At 38.2% G+C, this 22,790-nt stretch overlaps 1 protein-coding gene across 1 annotated transcript; it reads left to right on the top strand.

Annotated features, from left to right (window-relative positions):
* Window positions 1-2,154: 2,154 nt before the first annotated feature.
* Window positions 2,155-22,564, top strand: Ak3 (adenylate kinase 3). The gene is made up of 5 exons (XM_047524162.1): window positions 2,155-2,448; window positions 13,621-13,740; window positions 15,598-15,770; window positions 16,689-16,807; window positions 20,658-22,564. The coding sequence occupies exons 1-5, from the start codon at window positions 2,298-2,300 to the stop codon at window positions 20,776-20,778; spliced, it is 684 nt and encodes a 227-aa protein (XP_047380118.1). The 5' UTR covers window positions 2,155-2,297; the 3' UTR covers window positions 20,779-22,564.
* The last annotated feature ends 226 nt before the right edge of the window (window positions 22,565-22,790 follow it).

A 22,790-nucleotide genomic window follows, 5' to 3' on the forward strand; every position in this document is an offset into this window, starting at 1 on the left:
ATTTTGAATTCTGTGATTATCATTGGAACAAATTGAATGGTGAACAGACCCATACAAATGCCTGAGCGTAACGAAAAGATCAGGTGAAGCTTAGTTGCCAGGAGATTTCTGGGTTTGGTAGTCACTTACTCATTTGCAATCAACAAGCTTTAGCAAAGTCAAAGTTAGTTGGTGTTTTGTGGGTCTGTTAAGTGTGACTACAACAGTGGATTTGCACCCCACCCCCACCTCACCCTGACTCTGCCCCATGGTGACAGGATGATTCCTCAGTTATATTTTGTTTGAAAATTTTTTCTAAGCCAATTTCCCATTAACTTTTTTTCAAGTCTCTCTTGGCAATGAACTCTCAAATGATCCTAGCTTTGGAGATTAGAAGTACTTTCCCACACCTTCAAGTTTTATAGTATTGCATAATGTATACTTGTCCAGACATTTTAATTTATTAATTAATTCTGTATGTTATTTACTCAAGCCCTTCCTTTGCTTTCCTTGGGTTATTTGGATGTCCTATTTCAAACTACAGGAGTGGAATGTTTAATTCATTTATTTCTTTCTTATTTGCTTAGTAACGAAAACACAAGAGCTAATTTTCTTTGTAAGTACAGGGCTGTCTACCTATTGAAATCCCCCTGTCTGATCATCCAGCTCAGAATTCCTTTCTGAACAAGTCTTCCCTTGCCATCCTCCCTGAAACTTTTTTTTTTTTTTTTTTCAAAATTGAAAGCTGTTTTGAACAATTCATTTGGCAACCTCTGGGAAGGATAGCACTGCATTTATGTAGCCAGAGCTTTCTTTTTGCCCTAGCATAGTGTCCCAGCACAAAGACAAGATAATACATGGACAGTCTTCATCGAGCACTTTCCCTCGATGCTGGTACTGTACTAAGAACTTTACACGCATTATTTTAACCATTCCATATTAATTTCCATGCTTACTTTACAGGTAAAATGCTACTCACATTTGTCTTCTATTCTTGGAACATGTCAAACATTCCGTTGTAGGGCCTTCTTTCTGATCCTGTGCCATTTTCCCTCCGTATTCCAGTTCAGTAGCCACAACAAACGACTGTGACCACCATCTAAAACATCCTCCCTCCACAATTCCACACATTGTTTCATTTTATTCATAGCACTATTTCAAATTATCTTATTTATTTGTTTCCTGGATATGATCTGCTTCCACTACTCGACTTTAAACTCCAAGAAGCTTTGCCTTGTTTACCACAGCGTTCTTAGAGCTCCCTAAGAACAGTGGCACATAGTAGGAAATGAAATGAAATAATGAAGCGACATGAAAGCGTTTCTGAGGGCAAAGAATGTTGCCTGAGGAACTAGTACTTTCGGACTCCATAAAGTAAAAGTAGCAGCTGCTTTTGATTCCGAACGTTCGATCCAGGAGGGTAAAAGACATCTCTTACTAGATGTGCGACTTAAAGCACCTCAAAAACTGACCTGAGGAGGCAGGGAGCCCCTCCAGGCTCATTGTCAGTGACTGTGATTCTACACAGATTTCCCACCGCAGAGGAGGAAGAAGGTAGGGAAGGGAAGTGAAGGAGAGTGGGAGCGAAAGCCGAGACTCCGGAGAGCCAGGGGAACTGGGCGTGGCATGGAGGGTGCGAATGGGCACCTGGTGGGGCGGCCGAGGTTGCCAACGGGAAACCGAGGAGGGCACGGTTTAAGAGGCTGGGACTGGGCAGGGCGGGGACCCGGCAGGGCAGGGACCGGCATGGATTAGGAAGGGGCTAGGGCTGCGAAAGGGACGAGGGGGAGTAAGTGGAGTCGCGCAAGCAAGAGGCGCCAAAGAGCAACCAGAGATAGGAAGGGGGCGCCCAGTAGTTGCCCTGGGTGAATGGAGGGAAATGCGGTCTATCAGGTCGGGATTCGGCCGGACAAGGGCAGCTCGGGGCTGAGTGTGACAGGAGCAGGGGTTTTTACTGGAGTCGCCCAGGAGGCGGAAGGGAGCAAAGGAATGCCAGCGAAAGGAGCAGAGCGGGGCGGGGGGCGCAGAGGGCAGCTGAGCAGTCGAGGGAGCGCCCAGGGAGCGCGGAGAGCGCGGGCTGACCTGGGCGGGCCCCGGGCAGGGGGCGCGCCGGGGTCTCCGAGGGGCGGGCGCTGCAGCCGGCGGCCGCGGGCGGGGCGGCCCCGGTGGCTGTCGCTCACTTCCGGGAGAGCCTGGGTGCCGGGGCCGCCGTCTGCCTACAGCGCTTCCAGCCGGCGGTCCTGGGCCGCGAAGCCGGTGAGTGCGCAAGCCAGGCCGCAGCCCCGCTGTCTGCACCGCCCGGTCCTCTGTCAGCGGCCATGGGGGCGTCGGCGCGGCTGCTGCGCGCGGTGATCATGGGGGCTCCTGGCTCCGGCAAGGGCACCGTGTCGTCGCGCATCACCCAACACTTCGAGCTGAAACACCTCTCCAGCGGCGACCTGCTCCGACAAAACATGCTTCAAGGCACAGGTGGGAGCCCAGGCCACGGGGTCGGCGGTGCACCGTCGCTGGGGTCGGGTTTTGCGGGCGGAGGGACAGAGGCGGGGGTACGAGCCCGGATGCGGGTCCTGGGATGCGGACGCGGCGTTTTTCTCCGGCCGCCGGGGGAAGAGATCACGGGCTGCTGACACCCCGAAAACTCCAGTTTCCGCGGGCAGCTTCGGGTAGGTTGCGTGGGGTGGGGGAGGGGATAAGTGAATTAGGACACGCTCGAAGTTCAAAGATGAAAAGAAACCACCTTGCTTTGTTTGAGAGGCACATCCAGTCTGATCACAGCTGCTCCTGGGTCCATGGAACTGAGAGCTGTAGCTTACTCTCCTCTTGTCCCTTGTACATGGAAAACGGGCATTAGCTCTGCTAGGTCTTGTTCTTTTTCTAACCCAACCCCCATTTAGTTAAGCTCTGTGGGATCTTGTAGTTCTGACCTTTCCCTTGTAATCTCAAGGCCAAGTATTATTTACCCTCGTTGCAGTCACTGCTGAGTAATTTTTGAGCAGTGGCTTAGATATTGATACCTCCAGAGATTTCTTCACAAGAGGTATTCTTATGCTTAGTTACATAAAAAGATTGTTTTGTTTTTCATGCCAAATAAAGCCTTAAAACTCAGTGCACGATCCAGTCAACAAACGGTATATTTTACAATGCATGAAGTTGTGGTATATAAATTTTATCTCAGATAGGCTATTTAAAAAAAAAAAGTTTTCTTAAAATATTTCTTTTTCTTAGCAAAAGTGTTACCCTTTACCTCATAAACAGAACCCATTTTGCCACTCGTTTTGAAGCTCATTACACAGAAATGATGCCTGCAAAAGTTTTTTAAACAATGAAAAAATTTGGATAGGATAGATAGAAGTGCATAAAATAAAAGGCAAAACTTTCAATCCTGTTCTTTAGAGAGGAACGATGTGTTTCCTTCTAGAAATGTTTATTTATGTACAAGCATGGATATGTATATCTTTTGTGTAATATGCAGTCATCTATGTACTGTGCATCAGAGTGTTTTCACTTTATATCTGGGGTATCTTTTCACATGGAAACATGAAAATCTATTTCATTCTGCATAGGCATCTGCTTGCTGCATCTACTGATTTATTTAACAAGTCCCCTTTTGATGGGTGTTTAGGTTATTTCCAGGTGATTTTTTTAAATTAGTTTTAAGAATGCTAATATTTAAATTGGGAAAAAACAGAATCAACCCAGTATTTCTAGTTTGTGTCTTGGAGTAGTTTGGTTCAGTATCCAACTTCTCTGGAGCATTACTACTTTCTGTTTTAACATTGATCTTTAAAAATAATGTCTTGTAGTTAATTAAACTTTACCAAAGAGATTAAATTGTTTTACTCTCTTGCTAAATGTTCTTGATGCAACACATTGAAGTAGTTAGGTAACAATAAACAGTCCCTAGTATTGCAGACTGACTGGTTGGTGTGAGGTTATCCAAAGTACAAGGGAATAAGGAATTCTTAAGGGATTATCTGAAAAATTACTGAGCAGTGAGGCATAGCTGTGTGGTTAGGGAGCACCTTCAGGAAAGAATGTTCACTAATTTATGAAAAGACACAGTAAATTTAAAAACCAATTAAATAAACTTTAAAAACGAAGAAACCATGCTGCTTACTTGTCCTTAACACTCCCTGACCGTTTTTGCTGTCTTATTCCCTAGAGCTCTAATAATGTGAAAAGAACCTAAAGGGAGTGGGGTAGGGAACATGGAAAGAGGTCCAGCTTGCCTCAGATGCCTGCCCCTTCTGGACTTTTTATGAGTTATTCTTAGGAAAAAGACTGACAAATACTTCTTTAAAGAAGTTAAAGATTCAGGTCAGGAGAACTAGAATGTCAGGAGAGTAGCCTCTCCAGGTTCATGGTTCAAGGCAATTGCACATGAAGGGGGTTAGCTTCTCCACTCAGCTAAAGAAAGTTCCAGAACTCACAGAAGCCCCCAAAGAGACCCTGAGCAATGCTTACACTGTGTCGGATTCATCTAGCTGGTGCCTGAAGCAGCAGAACAGGCATATACTGGGGTGGATCATTTGCTAGAGCTCTTCAAAGAAGTATGTGCAGTTCTTTCACAAGGAAAACAAAATGAAGCTTGAAAAGGTGTCATAAGATTGTTATTCCAGATGTGAATAATCTGTTAATTATTAAAGTTGTGAATAATAATCTGTTCTTACAGATTGTTTTCACAGAACAGTATTTGGCACAGTTCTGGATCTCAGAACTAAGAATATATTCTCAATAAATATTTGTGAATGGATTGGATATTTCCCACAGAATCAGAGCCAAAAGAGGTATAATCTTTAAAAATAAAACACTGCTCATGCTTTCTGATACTGTCATATTTATTATAAAGGAAGAAAAATGTCATGAGACTATTAGGAAAATTAAGATCTTCCATGATTCTGCCTCACCACACAGATAGAGTTGAACCTTGGGTGCTTTCTCTTTTATTCTCCCCAGCCTCTCACTGTTGCATTCCTATGTATTTGTAAAATTGTTACATTTTAGATACATTTTATTCTTATTTATTGTATGTTCATTCACACATCATTAAGCAGTCTTAAAATATTTAAATTCATTAAGACTACAAATATTTTTTCTCCTACTGTACATATTGTTAACCATTCCTTGCTATTATAAATACTGTTGTTACTATTCTTGCACATGAATATTTTTCAGTACCTTTGATCACTTTCCTTGAAATAAATTCCTAGTGTGGATTCTCTTGCAATTAACTATCATTTCATGAAGGTACTATATATTAGAACCCTTGATAGTATTTGCAGCTAAAGGTGAAAATCATCTCAAGAGATCTCTGCTCTTTACGTTTATAATTCATGTGGGGCTTGTAATCTTTCCAGCACTTGTTGCTTCACTTTTACCTATTTGGGCCTAGAAGGTTTCCTCATCTGTAAATGCAATTTGAAATATAAGCCATGAATATACTTTCTTAAGACCAAAGGTAAATCACCCAGGAGATATGATAAAGACATTGGAAACACCAGGCAACCTAATGACAATAGCAAACCTGAAGTAACTGTAGACCACATCTGGACCCTGGAGTCAGGAAACTTGAGTATGATCCATAGACATTTTGTCCAATCCTCTCATTTAAAAATGAGGAAACTGATCTCGGGAGAGGTTAAGAATTCAATCAGTTATAAACAGCATTTATATGTTCCTCTAAACAGTGCATATACTGAAATATGAATGATAGAAAATTAACATGACCTCTGCACAGGGGTGAAATACAAATTCATGAAGTACTTCATAAAAAAGTAAGATGAAAATAAAAAGTATTTACTAGGGGCTGAGGTTGAAAAACCAGGTCTTCTGTGTGTCAGTTGAATACTCTTTTCATTATGCAATATTTATCAAATTGAGATTCATGAGATAATTTTAGGTAGACATATTTTTAAAGATTTATTTCAAAGTATATGAGAGAAAATAAACCTATATTTCATGAACATTATGACATTTATTTAAAAAGGTGAGTCACTTTAAAGAAAACCGTATAGTAAATAATGGTTCACCAGTGGTAGAAATTGCAAAGGTGATATGTGATTGTTCAAAGTTTGAAAAAGTGCACCACAGTATTGTGTGGACTCTGTGGTTTAACCTTTTGAATCTCATTTGTTCTCATCTACAAGTTGGGGGGAGTCCAACTCAGTTTTTTTAAAATTTATTTTTATTGTAAACAAATGGGATACATGTTGTTTCTGTTTGTACATGGAGTAACAGCATACCACTTGCGTAATCATACGTTTACATGGGGTAATGATGTTTAATTCATTGTTATTTTTCTCCTTCCCCCCCACCCCTCCCACCCCTCTTTTCCCTCTATACAGTCCTTCCTTCCTCCATTCTTGCCCCCCACCCCCCATTATGTGTCATCATCTGCTTATCAGCGAGATCATTCTTCCTTTGTTTTTTGAGATTGGCTTATCTCACTTAGTATGATATTCTCCAATTTCATCCATTTGCCTGCAAATGACATTATTTTATCATTCTTTATGGCTGAGTAATATTCCACCAACTCAGTTTTATAAATATCAAAATCTCTGTCAGGCCCCAAGTTTCTGTATGCCTAACAAAACATTACTATGTATACTCATAGAGCACAGTCATACATAATTAGGATGATATTGATGGCAGAGCAAATTATTTTTTATGGTAAAAATTTAATTTGTAACAGGTGATACATTTACATAGTTTGGAATGTCAAAAAATCTAGAAGGATACTGAGTGAAAAAAAATCCAAGATATTTCATGCACCTACAACCAAATGTTTACCTTTTCTTCCCTGTGTTTGTGCTTTACCTAAATGATAGCACACTGTACCTACTGTTCTAAACATTTACCAACATGGTTTTCCAAAAGGAGTGCCCCATTTCACTTTTTTTCCTAACAGCTTTGTTGAGATATGATCCATATACCATATAATTTAGCCATTTAAAGTGTATAATTCAATGGACTTTAGTATATTCATAGAGTTGAGTAACTCTTACCACAACCAATTTTAGAACATTTTCATTCCCCACAAAAGAAATCCCCTACCAATTCCCTTCCCACCCCACCCAAACCTACCTGAGCCTCTGGCAACACTAATACACCTCTGTATTTCTTCATCTGTCTATTTTGGACATTTCATTCAAACATACAAATTAATTGCACAATATGTGGCTTTTTTTCTCTCATTTCTTTCGCTTAGCATAGGTTTTATTTTGTTTTGTTTTAGGAGACAGGTTCTCACTTTGTTGCCCAGGCTGGCCTTGAACTCCTGGGGTCAAGGGGTTCACCTGCTTGAGCCTCCTAAGTAGCTGGACTGTAGGCATGTCTCACTGTACCCAACTTAGTGCAATGTTTTCAGGGTTCATCCATGTTGTACTTTTAGTACTTCATTTCTTTTTATTGTTGAATACTCCATTGTATGGATATATTTATACATCTGATTTATCCATTCATGAGTTGATGGATGTTTGGGTTGTTTTCTCTTTTTCCATTATTCTATGTGTGTACATAGTTTGTTTTAAAAGAGCAGTTTAAAGAGAAGTTTTTAAGATAAGCGTGTTAATGAAGTTTGTCTCAAAGAAACTAGGCTTTTGCTAGTTTGGTAATTTTTTATTTATTTATTTATTTATTTATTTATTTATTTTTTAGTTGTAGATGGACACAATACCTTTATTTAATTTATTTATCCTTATGTGGTGCTGAGGATCAAACTCAGTGCCTCAAGCATGCCAGGGAAGTGCTCTACCACTGAGCCACAACCCCAGCCCGATTGGTAATTTTTGACAAAATAAGACCTTTTGAAATTCCATGAATAGAATCCAGGAGAATTCAGGCAGCTTGTTCCTTCCTCCATATGTCATCTATCCACCCATCCATCCATGGATCCAATAAGCACCTAATATGTGATAAGAAGTGACATACAGAGAGGAATAGATTTCACTGAAGATACCAATAATCAGGATGTGGGCATAGGGGACAAGTGGGCAGATGGACCTGTGTATTAGTCAACTCAGGATGCTATAACAGCCTACTATAGCAGATAGGTGTCTTCAACAGCAGAATTTATTTTCTAATAGTTTGGGAGCCCTTAAAATTCCAAGTTCAAGGTGCTGGAAAGTTGGTTTCTGATAAGGATGTTCTGACTTGCAGATAGCTGTCTTCTCACTTTGTTGTCTCCTCTGTTCCTAGACACTCCTGGTATTTCCTCTGCCTATATGGACACAAGCCTTATGGGCTTCACTCTAATGACCTTGTTTAATCTTAATTACCTCTTTAAAGGCCGTGTCTCTACATATAGTCACATTAGAGATTAAAGTTTCAACATATGGATTGAGGCTGACACAGTTCAGTCCTTAACATGTAGACACATAGTTTTAGTAGTGTGATAGACAAAGTCTGTGACATCATAGATGTATGGAGGAGGAAATTTTGGCTTCTTAGGAGGTTGAGGGATGCCTCACTATGAAGAGCTCTTTAAGATGTCTCTTGAAGGATGTCCATTTTCTTTTGCTATAATCAAATACCTGAGATTGGGTAGTTTACAAAGGAAAGAAGTTAGTTCAGCTCATGGTTTTGGAGACTGGAAGTCTAAGATCAAGTGGCTGTATCTGGCCAGGGCCTTGTGCTGCATTATAATGTGCAGGTATGAAAGGACAAGTGGGTGTATGCAAGAGACAGAACACTGTCTGCTATAATGACTACTCAGATTCTAAGAACTCACTCCCCAGAGAATTTTCCCAGGCCCATGAGAACAGTATTAATCATAAGAGTGGAGTCCTCATAATCCAAACACCTCTTAAAAGTCTTATCACCTCTCAATGCCATTTCATTGGAGACCAAATTCAACATACGTTCTAGGAGAAACAAACCTCATATCCACATTATAGCAGTGAGTAAGAGCTCATCAGGCAAAAGAAGGAGCAAAGGGCTTGTGCAAAGGCTAGAAGGATCCCGAGTATGTTCAGAGTATATCCAGGCTGGGGGATGTGGTTTGAGGGTAGGGTAAAAGTGGGGAGGCCAGACACGGACTGGCCTTTATGCAATTCTTGAATTGCGATTCTATGCAGAAACAGTGAGTGGGAAGAGAAGAAGTATAGATCTGTTATAGAAACTCTTTCTAGGTGCTTCACTGAAGAGGAGAGAGATTGGGTGATAGTTGGAGGAAGGACCAAAGGCCAAGAGAGATTTTAGTTTTTAATATTTTGTTTGCAGTGTAATTCTTTGAAATATTTTATGCCTGAAATTATTATAATGTCTGTGTGTGGTTTGAAGAAGAGTTACATGAGCACTCATTTACCTGTCACTAGAGAGAAAAACAGGCTCTTTGGGGGCCCTTCTGTGTGCCCTTTCTACAGATATCTCCTTCCTATCCCAAATGGTAACCACTATGTTAACTCAAGTCTTTATTATTTGAGAAAGGTTTTTTCCAAAATGCCCTTGATTGGGTCTAAGGCTATCATTTAACCCATTCCATCATCCTCCTAGTTTCATTTTCACACATTTTAAAAAATAAAGTTTATGTTGTTTACTATATAATGATGCTAAAAGCAATTTAGGTAGGAAGGAAGTTAATTCTCTGTAGCCCTTTCTTTTGGTCCTGTCAAAGAAAACTGTTTTCAGGTTCTTCTTTTGTACTTCATGGCTGCTCAAGCAATAATTTTGAATAAGTTTGTTCAGATATGATGCGTGGTTGGTTTGGGTAATGCTGTGAGAATGACCAGGTTTTAAAAGGAGATATAGAAACAAAAATGGTTGTTTATGTAATGTAAGTACTTACTTCTCAAACTAATGCCTGACTTCTAGTTATTTATCCTTAAAAGTTGATTTTGACCTTCCCTATTTTTCCTCTAACTTTCCTAATTTTATTTGTGTATAACTTTATAAAAAATTAGCTTATTGTAAAGAACCTACTTTTAAACTAGCTTTTTGTGCCAGGCACAATGGCACATGCCTATAATACCAGCAGCTCAGGAGGCTGAGGCAGGAAGATCGGGAGTCAAAGTCAGCCTCACCAACTTAGTGAGGCCCTTAGTAACTCAGTGAGACCCTGTCTCTAAATAAAATATAAAAAAGGGCTGGGCATGTGACTCAGTGGTTAAGCGCCCCTGGGTTCAATCCCTGTTTCAAATAAAAAAATTTTTTTTTTAAACTAGCTTTTTGTGTTTGGGAGATGTAGAAGCTCCTAAATTTGTTAATTTTCTTTTATTTTTTGTGATGCTGGTTCTTGAACCCAGGGCTTTGTACATCCAAATTGCTTTTTATTTTGTTTTGTTTCTGGTAGTGGAAATTGAACTCAGGGATGCTTTACCACTAAGGTACATCCCCGCCCTTTTTATTTTTATTTTGAGACAGAATCTTGCCAAGTTGCTTAGGATCTCACTAAATTAATTACTAAGACTGGCCTTGAACTTGTGATCCTCCTGCCTCTGCCTCCAGAGTGGTAGATTATACGCATGTACCACTATGCCCAACTCAGTTGTCAATTTTTGAATCAAAAAGTGAATGGTGTTTTTATGAGCAGTCTATTAAGATACACAATAATATTAAATTATAGGCAATCAAATAAACATTTACTGAATGTCCAAAGCACACCCTGGATGGCTTTGTATATAATTTAGGGAGTGAGTAAACATTTAAACTGTACAAAGCAAACTGCTTAGACTTTGAGGTGGAGAATTGAATCATTTTTTTCTTTTCAACTCCAGTTGAAACATTATAGTCTTTTGGTTTTCAAAAATATCATGGATAAATGTTTATCTGTATATACACAAAATTCAAAATATCTATAATTATTTTTAATAATAATTGTCTTTTTTTTTTTTTTTGCAGTGCTGGGGATTGAACTCAGGGCCTTGTGCTTGCAAGGCAAGCACTCTACCAACTGAGCCATATCCCCAGCCCAATAATTGTCTTTGAGTAGTGATGGGGTTTTTTGCTTACTAGGACCTTTCCATCATAACCATTAAATTAACCCTTGTAAAATATGATTCAGTGTTTCTTTGGAACATCTAGAGTTGTGCAATCATCACCACAATGAATTTTTGTATGTTTTTCCCTTAAGGTTTTTATAATTTTAGCTCTCAAATGTAGGTCTATAATCCATATTGAGTTATTATTATTATTATTCAGTTATCCTAGCAGTTTTTGTTGGAAAGATTGTTTTTCTCCATTGAATTGTCTTGGCATCCTTGTTGAATATCAGTTGACTGTAAGATCAAGGGGTTATCTATGGATTCTTAATTCTATTCCATTAAACCATGTCTGTTCTTATGCCAGTAACACATAATCTTGATTACTATTTTGAAATCAGAAGTGTGTCTTCCAACTTTGTTTTTTTCTTTTTAAAGATTGTTTTGACTATTCAGGGTCCCTTGCATTTCCGAATGAATTTTAGGATCTGCTTGTCAGTTTCTGCATCAGGTAGGTAGGATTTTGAAAGGATTGCATGGAACCTGTATATCACTTATGAAGAGTATTACCGTCTTAACAATATTAACTCTTAAAATCTTGAATATAAGATGTCTTTCCATTTTGTTAGGTCTTTCCTTTCAACAATATTGTAGTTCTCAGGTTACAAGTTCTGTACTTTAAAAAAAAATGTATTCCTAATTTTCTTACTGTTTTTATGCAGTTATAAATTCAGCCTCCCGTTTATCCCGAGGATCCAGCTCAGAGCCTTGTGCATGCTAGGCAAGTGCTTTACCCCTGAGCCACACTACAACCTACTGAGTTGTTTCCTTAGTTTTATTTTTAGATTGTTCATTGCTAGCTTTTTGTATATTTAACTTGCACTCTCCAACTTTGCTGAACTTATTTATTAATTAGTTGTAATAGTTTTTTGGTGGATTCTTTAGGATTTTCTATGTGTAAGATCATGTCATCTGCATTTAATTCTTACCTTCTGGATACTGTTTCTTTTCTTCACCAGTTGCCCTGGTTGGAATCTCTAGTACAATGTTGACTAGAAGTGACAAGAGCAGATCATCTTTTCTTTTCTTTTTTTTTTTTTTTTTTCTTTGCGGTGCTGGGGATTGAACCCAGGGCCTTGTGCTTGTGAGGCAAGCACTCTACCAACTGAGCTATATCCCCAGTCCCCGATCATCTTTTCTTGAAGCTCTTCTAATACTGATGAAATTAAGCGTTAAGCACTTTATTAATCCCATCACCTAAAGTCATTTGTTGTCATTGGTTGGAGGTTTAGAAGAGGGGTTGGTTTGAAGCAAGAGAGGTGAGGATGGGACCTAATACCATTTGTTTAGGACTCATTTCTGAAGAATTGCAAGTTTTTTACCTTTTTTTTTCCCCCTCCCAAACACTGTTGAGGAAGTTGGAGTTCTGCCTTCCCAGAACAGTGGTCAAAAGCCTGGGGACAGAAAGTTCTACTCATATTAAGTATATGAACCTTTCCAAAGACTGTTCTAGTGAGTCCTGAGAGCTAGAACCCAGGCCCTCTTCCAGCTGCTCTCTGTATCAGATTTTATTTGGAGGGTAAACAGGGTCTCATGATGTTGCACCAGCTGGTCTGGAACTGGTGGGCTCCAACTATCCTCCCATCTCAGCCTCCTTAGTAGCTGGGACGACAGGAGTGCACTACCACACCCAGGTCCAAATGCTGTTGTAAATCTGACAGCACACTTTCAAATGGCAGTTTCCATACAGTTAATTCTTGGTTAAAATATAAAGTTTCATGAATTTAACAATTTGGAATCTGTTTTGAGGCTAGTATAGCAATTTATACTGAGAGGTATGAAAATGCTCATATATACTATGACCCTTGTCGTCTGATTAGTGGGAATGTATTCATCAGAAACAATTCAGAAGACTAAAAAAGAAGAAAAAGTATTAAGATCTTTAGAAACAGCAGTGTTGAGGAAAAACCAAGACTAATTTACATAATTTAAATGTCTAACAGTACCATTGTGAGAAAGTATATTTTTATGTATGAAGCATAGATATACATTGATGGAGAGGACTATTACCAAAAATGACTATATAAGATCACTGAAAAATATTTATAAAATGTTTAGTAAGGGAACATAAGGAAAGTAAATTTTGGATAAGAGTGATATACAGTTGTGCATAATATTTCTAAACTGTTCATAAATCCTTTTCTAGTGTCTTATTAATAAAAGTATAATATGATCACAGTCAAAAATTAAATTGTATTATGACAGTAGCACCTGTTATAAGAGTGGGAAAAATCTCTAGACTAACACACAAAGGCAGGCACTTAAAATGAGTCATCTCAAAATAATGAATATTTCAAACTCTTATTTAAAAAGAAAATATGAGTTATTCCATATTTTTCCCTGAAAGAAAATACAGAAAAGCACAAATATGTAAAACACATCTATTATCAATTCTGTCACAGAGATGACTACTGTTATCATATTGGCCTATAGCTTTGCATTATTTTTTCTATCTGTATATTTATATTTATGTATTTTTTCATACTGGAGGATTTGATATAGGCCTAACTTTATTTTGTAACCTCTGTTTTTAAGCAGAAAAGTCAATGATACAGGTTTTCATACAGGTGTGTTTTCCAGAGGTCAATTTTAGGCAACCAGTTCCTAGGAACCTAGACTAGGATAAAACAAATTCACTTAATGATTTTTTCCCCTTCTGCTCTAGAGATTGGTGTGTTAGCCAAGACTTTCATTGACCAAGGGAAGCTTATACCAGATGATGTCATGACTCGGCTGGCCCTTCATGAGCTGAAAAATCTCACCCAATATAACTGGCTGTTGGATGGTAAGTGGAGTGTTGTGAAAATTCCAGCTATCCTAAATGATGAGTGCTGGCAGGAGAAAGATCATTTCATGAGCTATGGAAAGTCATCAAGAATGGTAGTCAGGGGACCAGGTGCAGTGGCTTATAATTCCAGCCAATCAGGGGGCTGAGGCAGGAGGATTGCAAGTTCAAGGTCAGTCTCAGCAAATTACTGAGGGCCTAAGCAAATTAGTGAGGGCCTAAGCAATTTAGTGAGATCCTGTCTCAAACTAAAAAATTAAAAGGGCTGGAAATGCAGCTCAGTAATAAAGTACCCCTGAGTTCAATCCCCAGTACCAAACAAACACCAATAGAAAGGTATTTTTTCAGTACACAACTCTTAGTTATGAGTAGGTGTTGGGTTAGCTTATGTTCAAATTCCACTCCCACTGTTTAATTAACAATTTTGTAAGGAACTTTGTAAGCAGTTCCCTAAAATTGTTTTTATCAGGATCACTTATTTCACTGTAAATTTTTAATAAATGCTTGAGGACTTACTCAGTTTGGGACTATATATAGATTGAGCTTTTTACCATTATATACTTTCATTAGGGACTATTTACCCCAAATCTGGGTTTCTTGGGTATAATTTTATCCATTATAATTGCCATTTTAGCTATATAAAGTCTAGGTCACAGGCAGATTTTTCCATCTTTCAGTGCTAATGAGAAAATGTATTTTTAGCTCTAACAAATTATTGCATGTACACTTTTAATCTTCGTCACTTTTGGAAAGTATTAATTCCTATCAATTTTAATTTTTCCTGGTGTTCTAACCAAAATGTCCTTAGTAACAATATTGCAAAGTCAAAAATTGGGGATCAAAATATTATTTTAAATTCCCTAATATACTTGGTTCTGTTTCTGGATTCACTAACCAGTTACATTTGCCTTTCTCTATATTTTCGAACCACATTGTTTAAACTACTTCAGCTATACCAGTTGAGTACCCTGTGAAATGCTTGGGTTCAGACGTGTTTCAGATTTCAGTTGTTTTGTATTTTGGGATATGTGCATAGACTAGTAGTTGAGGGTCTAATCTGAAAACTCAAAATTCAAAATACTCTGAAATCTGAAACTTTCTGAGTATGATGGGATTTCAGGATTTTGGATTAGGGCTGCTTGATTTGTGTAAGTTGGTTATCTGTTACAACTTGTTCCTCTATTTTCTTTTCTGTCATATTCCAAAAACAGCTTTTTGAGGTTCTGAGTAAAGTTGATGAGGTCAGCTTTTGTTCTAAGGCATGAAAATGTGAATGTCCCAGTAAGATGGCAGTCAGGCAGAAGTTATATGAGAGGGGTCAGCCTTTTGTTCTATTCAGACCTTCAAACTGGTGGTTAAAGCCTACTGCATTAGAGAGGGCAATATACTTTATTCAGTCTACCTATTTAAATGTTAATCTCATAAAAAACACTTATGCATATACACCCAGAATGTTTGTCTGAATATCTAGGGATCCCATGACCCAAACTGACAAAAAATTAATCATCACAGTTGTATTACACCTGTGATCAAGCTGCCTGGTGTTCTTTCTTTTGTTTAGATTGCCACACATTTTTTTTTTTTTTTTAAATACTGGGAATTGAACACAGAGGTGCTTAACCACTGAGCCGCATCTCCAGCCCCATTTTTATTTATTAGTTTGAAACAGGGTCTCGCTAAGTTGTTTAGGTAAGTTGCTGAGGCTGGCTTTGAACTTTGCGATCCTCTTGCCTTAGCCTCCAGAACCACTGGGATTATAGGCATGTGCCACCAAGCCTGGGTTCCAACATTCCAACATTAATCCTTTTTCTTTCTTTCCTTTCTCCTTTTTTTTTTTTTTTTTTCCATTTTGTAAAGGTTTTCCAAGGACACTTCCACAGGCAGAAGCCCTGGATAAAGCTTATCAGATAGACACAGTAATTAACCTGAACGTGCCGTTTGAGGTCATTAAGCAGCGCCTCACTGCTCGCTGGATTCATCCAGCCAGTGGCCGAGTCTACAACATTGAGTTCAACCCTCCCAAAACTGTGGTGAGTATTTATGGTGAAGCTGACATATAGCAACGTCCTTGAGTCCTCTTGCCCACAAGGACATAAGTTTGTGAACTTGGAAATCTTCTACCTGACCAAAATTCCTGAGGGTATATACTCAGGTTACTTGTAGTCCATTCAGGTTGGTAGTAAAGTTACTCCAGGAGTAACAGGGTTTGTTACTCATTCAAAATTATGTGTTCATTTCCTACTTTGTGCCAGGGAATGTGTAGTATGGATTTGCAGCACAGACAGTTGAGATTCCCATTGTATAGCTCAATCTGTGTGTGTGTATGTATGAAATTTTTTTAGAGACTGGATAGAAAATCTTTTTACTAAGAAGGTGACTGATACTGTGTCACCTTCTATTTTCTGTGCTAGCTTTCTACTATTATAACAAATATCTGAGATAATCAACTTACAAGGAAGAAAGCCTGGCTCACAGTTTTGGAGGTTTCAGTTCGTTATCCATTGGCCCATTGTTTTGGGGCCTGTGGTGAGGCAACAAATCATAGTGGAGAACACATAGTTGAACAAAGATGGGGAAGTGAAAGAGAGAGACAGGAAGAGACCAGGGTCTCACAGTCCCCTTTCAAGGCCAACTACCAATAACCTAAGACCTCTCACTAAGCCCCATCTCTTAAAGGTTCCACTACCTCCCAGTAGTGCCAAGAGCTGGGACCAATCCTTTAACACATGGACCTTTGGGAAACATTCCAGATCCAAACTATAGTACTATGGAAATAATCCTAGGGTATCTTGACTCTGTGTTGCAATGATCTGTCTTCGGGTGGGATTCTGTTTGTTTAAAAGTTAACACATTTTTGTGATTGGTGCTTGTACAGATATATTTAAAAACTACTGAAATGCTTATAAAAATTTCCTTCAAAGATTATGATATTTAATACCAATCTTTAGGGCATAGATGATCTGACTGGAGAGCCTCTGATTCAGCGTGAGGATGATAGACCAGAGACAGTGATCAAGAGACTGAAGGCTTATGAAGCCCAAACGGAGCCAGTCCTGGAGTATTATCAGTGAGTTCTTGCTTTTGAGAATTTCTCTTGCATTTTGAAGCGTGGGGTCATTTTTTAATTTTCTATACTTTACCACCGGAAATGCTAAAATTCCAGAAGACCCAATTCAAATTGGCTTAAGCAACAAAGAAAATTTTTTAGCTGGTGCAATAGAGAAATTCAGAAGGTAGGCTAAATTTCAGTCACTCTTAGGTGACACCAGAGTTTTGCCTTTGCCTTAACTTTACCTTCTTTTGTGTCTTAATTTTGTCCTTAGACTTCCTGCATGGTTGCAGACCTTAGCCAGAACAGCCAGGGCTTCCTCTTTCAGGAAGGGTTGAGGAATCACTTTTCCTAGTGAACAAAAGCTCTGAATATCCCTTAGATTAAACCGATCAAACAGCCACTATGGTCATGGAATCCAGGCACTAACTGTTGTAGGCCTGGATTACCAGTCACTTGGCTGGGAGGGTTTAACCAATTAGTCCACACCCAGAGCTAGGAGTGGCTAGTCTCATCCAAACTCTGCTGTGTAGTAGAAAGAGAACTGGAATAAGTGCTATGGAGGCAAAACTAATAATGCCCACTATATATGCCAATAGAGGTTGCTTTAATACAGGAAAATCTCAATTGATATCTAACCCAAAGGTCATTTATTTAACTAATAAATTGGGTGGTTTTTTTTTTTTTTGTATTTTGGTACTGGGGTTTGAATCCAGGGGTCTTAACCACTGAGCTACATTCCCAGTACCCACCCACCTTTTTTAAAAATTTTGAGAGATCTCACTAAGTTGCTGAGTGTCTAAGATGCTGAGGCTGGCCTCAAACTTGAGATCCTCCTGCCTCAGCCTCTCAAGTAGCAGGGATTATAGACATAATCTGAACCTGGCTTGGCTAATAGTTTTGATATGCTCTTCAGGGAGTTCATATAACAATATGAGAACTATACTGAGTTAATATTTGATGCAGGCTAAGAAAGATTCCTGTTTCCTTTTTCAGCTCTTCCTTCTCCTTATAGAGAATGACTGCCTCCCTCTTATTCATTCTTACTGAATAATGATTGTCAAAGCAGTACAGTGTTGTGGTGAGAGTATAGGCTCCAGAGCCAGAATGCCCAAGTTCAAGTCTCAGCTTACTATTTAATTAACTTGGCCTTAGCCTCTTGCTTATCTACCACCTGTTTTCTCCTCTATAGAATGGCAGTGAGAATACAGGCTTGAACGTGAGTTAATACGTGCTATTCTTAAAATTGAGCATGACACATAGTAAGCACTACATAAATATTAGCTATTATTATGGTTGTAGTTATTGTTATAATAGGGGTTAAGTATGCAGTAAAATCTGAAGCACTAGTCTTCAAACATTTTAACAGTTATTTCCAGAAGTTGAAATTACAAAAAAGAGTTGTCAATTCACTTTCTATAGTAGCTGTTATTATAATTTTCTGATTTATATAATGACTGGCTCTGAAGATTACCAGCTCTGTGGCCCTCGGCAAGGTACTTAACCTTACATTACAGATTCCTTATTTATAAAGGCAATGTGAAATATTACCTGCTTTGTAGGCTTAAGGGAATGAAGTGAGACAATCTGTGAAAAGACTCAAAGCAATCCTGGTGTCTACTGAATCACCCAGTGTCAGTGATTATTATTTACTCTGTTGACACTGTGCCAGGCCTTTGGTCCATATAAGTGGACTCATTTCCTGTCAGGTCCCAAAGCGGCTTATATTTTGTATATGGATGAAGTGGAGAGCTGAAAGCAATGTTTATCAGGCACTGTAGTACAGGAACCTAATTCACGCTGGCTTAAGCAAAAGCAGAATTTGTTGGTCCTATACCTAAGAGTCCCAAGGTAAGTAGATGGCTGGGTCCAAGTGTTGAAGTGTCATCAAACCTCAGTTGGGCTCCCTCTGTGTGGCAGCTCAACACTCTAGCTTATCTTCTACCAGTTCAATTACCCCAGCAGAAAAGAGCCTCTTTTTGCAGCAAAAATCTTGTGGTTGGCAAGGATTACTCTGACTTTGTTATTATTGAATATGGGAAATGAAGACAGTCTCACCTGAAACTCATGGACTTTGGTGGGGAGATTGTTACTGTTGTTGGGCAGATAACATTGCTGCAAGGCTCTGAATAGAGAAGTAGTCCTACTGGGTTTAGTTATGCCAAAATGAGGAAATCTTGCAAAAATGAATGATGTGGTCCTCGTCTTGGGAGATCCTAGTGCCAGTGGTGGCACACCTATAATCCCAATGACTTGGGAATCTGAGGCAGGATCACAAGTCCAAGGCCAACCTCAGCAATTTAGCAAGACCCTAAGCAACTTAATGAGACCTTGTCTCAAAATTGAAAAAAGTAAAAAGGGGTAGAGATGTGTCTCAGTGGTAAAGCATCCCTGGATTCAATCCCCCTCATTCTAGTTTTCCTTTCTAGACTTCTGGTTTTTGCTACCTCTTGCTGTTAATTCAAGCCTTTCCTTCTGAGTTCTCACTCATAATACTACAGTTGGATTTAACTAAAAGTTAAAAGTGGTATTATAAGAACTTCAGTAATAACATTGTTATATATTAAAATGCCCACAGTTGTTATTGTATTTTAAAACTCTTGTCAGCCATGGAACATTTATAGGGTAATTGGTCTATGTTTAAAAACAGCAGGATGTTCTTACTCTTTGGAGGACTGATTTTTTGAGCTGGTTCCATTTTGTTACATAAAAAAGTGACAAATATTCATCCAAGGCACAGCTTTAGGATTGAACAGTTACCTTTAGTTGTGCTTTCAATTAACCCACTTGTGACACTGTGGCTTGATACTAAAAGTGATCTTTCAAGAGATTTATGCCATTATGAAGCTTATTCTCTTGAAAGCTTTCCTAAATTCCTGTGAATTTAGAAGCTTATGGCTTCTCATATGCAAAGAATACTGTTTGAATATAATTATTCTGGTAGCAAATAAATATTTCTTACCAAAATAACAATGGATGTTAACTATCAAAATTTTACAAGGTTTCAAGAATTCTCTGAAAACCTAGTGAGAAGGTTTACAGAGGTATCACTGATCCTGGGAAAAGGTTGCTTTTATGCAACCTTTGAGCCAGTGAGTATACACGTAGACTGTGCATGGATTGGAAGAGAGGGATTAGCAAGAGGGTCAGACTCTCTGGACTAATCTCTGTAGTTCGAGAAGCAATCCCATGATTCTGCTCCTCACTACCCACAGGATGCTGGAGTAAATAGATTGGTTGCTCGTCTGGTAAAAGTGAGACAAATCTTGCCGGGGAGAAATGAAGACACCTAATAAGAAAAACAATAAAAAAAAAAAAATCACACTTTCTATTCCCATGTTAAAATTCACAAGGATAGAATAGAGGAAAAGATAAATCTCAGCAAAAATGAGAGATAATCAAGTATTGGAAAGCTCTTTCTGCAAAAGACTTTAGTGAACAAAAAAAGCCAGTGGGTGTCCTGGTGTTTCTGATGGTCCCCATTTCGAAACTTATTACCAACTTAGTGGTCTGGGTTAAGTCACTTTATAAAAGAGACAATTTATTAATAAATAAGAAAATTTGAGCTTTGGGAGGAATGAATGAATTAGATGTAAAGCATTTAATATAGGTTTTAACACATAATACATGGTCAATAAATGACAGCTGTTATTTTGTAAATGCCCATTTCTGTATGCCATGGGGCAAAACTGAAACTAAAATGCAGGTTTCCCTGTGCCTAGCCAAGTTCTTTCTCTTTTGTTTACACAGATCTATACTTGAAACTCCTAAACCTAGACTGTCATGTTTTACAGAAAAGCTTTGAAAAAGCTCATTAGGAAGACTCAGATCTGTTTTTCATTTTCTTGTTGTTTTTGCTTTCCTTTAGGAAAAAAGGGGTGTTGGAAACATTTTCTGGAACAGAAACCAACAAGATTTGGCCCTATGTATATGCTTTCCTACAAACAAAAGTTCCACAAACAAACCAGAAAGCCTCAGTTACTCCATGAGAAAAGTGTGTTAACTAGTAAGATCAGCAGAACCTCCTCATCTTTGCATTAGCAGCTCCTTTTTACTAAATTCCAGCATGTATGAATTATTTGAACATTGTTTTATTTCTACTGATTTTATTCTGGATATTAAGGATGTGCCAAATGATTCAGATACTAAGACTGATCTTTTGAAATAATCTAGTATATTTTATCCATTTATCTTCTCTAAGTGTGCAATTTAAAAACATCAGAAATATTGAAACTTTATTTTAAAGAATCTGTTGGAGTAAAATTAAAAGAGCAATTAGTAGTAACATTTTTGTTCAGTAAGAGTAAGTGGTTGATAAAAGTTTCATATTTTTCTGGAAAAGTACCTATCATTTGGGGGAAAATACCTCATCAGAGGATTCTGCATAAACTGATGTCAAAAAATACTTTCTAGCCCTGTGGAACATGGTATGGTAAGACACTATATAAAATTCCAGGAAAAAGGCAACTAGATTACAGATCTGTTGCAAGATGCAAATTCACTGCTGCCTTTACACTAAGAAACACATAAGCTAGCTATATATGCTGTATTTATTTTGTCATTAGACATACCTTCAGTTTACTCAGAATTTTCAATTTGCTATAAAAAATGTATCAACATTTAAGAAAATATTTAATATGACTTACTTTCTTTTGAAAAATACATGTGTACTGAGGAAAACCATTTGTGTCAAAAATTGACATTGTAAGGTCTTAAGTAAGCACCAACACTGAATTTTCAGTGGAAAATGTAATAAAATCTTAGGTTTTCAGATATTACTCAGGTTAAGAAATATTTTAAGATCTACTTGTCAGTTTTTTCTTGATATAAACACATTCTGCCTTGATACGTTATAGCAAAAAGAAAAAATAAAGAATAAGAGAAAACCTATGGTACTACGTAAAGTAAGCATACTTTGCCATTAAGGAAATAGATATAGACCAGGCATACCTGGGGGATATTCTCTTGACAAACACCAACATAACTGGCAAACACGTATTGCAGTAAAGAGAATTTACAAGATAGGTTAAGAAGGACCAGGAAAAGTAACTGTTCCTTAAGAGAGATCTTTGTTCTTGATTAAAGAAATTGACACCTGCTAGTGTTCATTGCCACCTATCTTAAAGGTAAAGAACTCTGCTGGTGTCATCTGAGCAGTCATTTTAAAACCTAAATCATTTTAGATTCCTTAGTGGGGCAACAGGATGCTTATACATTGTGACCTGCTAAAAGTGGGGCAATTTGAGATGTAGAGGAAAAACCCAACTGTATCTTCTATGGGATATTGACTCTTATTTTACTTGGTGCTAAATCAAATGAATCAAACCCTTATACAAGCTATTGTTGCCTTTGAAAATTTGGCCCATTTTATTCCAGGCCTTTAGAAATACAAAACAAATGCCAGCAAGTGGTTCTTATGTATTTGGGTGGTGGGGGGAACAACTTATTTTACTTCCCTCTTGATTTTTAAAAATTCATTGTTGATCCTTTGAAAATGCTTTTTTTAAAAGGATTACAGGGATCATTTCACTATAAAACTTTATATAATGCCTTATTTGAATATTATTTTTCCTAAAAATGTTGCAAAACTACTAAACTTATGAATTACCACTAGGTTATTGGGCATAGTGTCTTTATTAGAATATAATGAAATTTCAGCACTGTAGCTGGTACTTGCTTTGTCTTTGGTCCTTCACAAGGGCCACTACACCCCACCTTCCTTTCTGCTACCCTGCATCTCATTGCCTTTGTTCTAATAAATTGTCTTAAAACAGGTTTTAAGGCTGGTTTCATTTTATGCAATTCTTTATCCCTTGCTATACAGTATTGTAGCCATACTGGCTTTCAAGACAGGCTTAGATTTGGAAATCAGTAAGAGTTGAAGAATATGCTGTGAAAATTAATGAAACTGCTGTCTTCTGTGACCATTCCTTCCATACTAGTGAACAATTTAACCTAAGTTTTGCACATGCATGCATTACTTTGGGAAATATGATTTTTA

Source organism: Sciurus carolinensis, chromosome 14 (assembly GCF_902686445.1).
Source record: "Sciurus carolinensis chromosome 14, mSciCar1.2, whole genome shotgun sequence".
Lineage (NCBI taxonomy): Eukaryota > Metazoa > Chordata > Mammalia > Rodentia > Sciuridae > Sciurus > Sciurus carolinensis.

Excerpts from the sequence above, each read along its gene's own strand:
- Ak3 (XM_047524162.1), top strand. The coding sequence starts at position 2,298 with ATGGGGGCGTCGGCGCGGCTGCTGCGCGCGGTGATCATGGGGGCTCCT. Across the intron at positions 15,771-16,688 it reads TCAACCCTCCCAAAACTGTG|GGCATAGATGATCTGACTGG; the intron begins GTGAGTATTTAT and ends ACCAATCTTTAG. Across the intron at positions 16,808-20,657 it reads CCAGTCCTGGAGTATTATCA|GAAAAAAGGGGTGTTGGAAA; the intron begins GTGAGTTCTTGC and ends GCTTTCCTTTAG.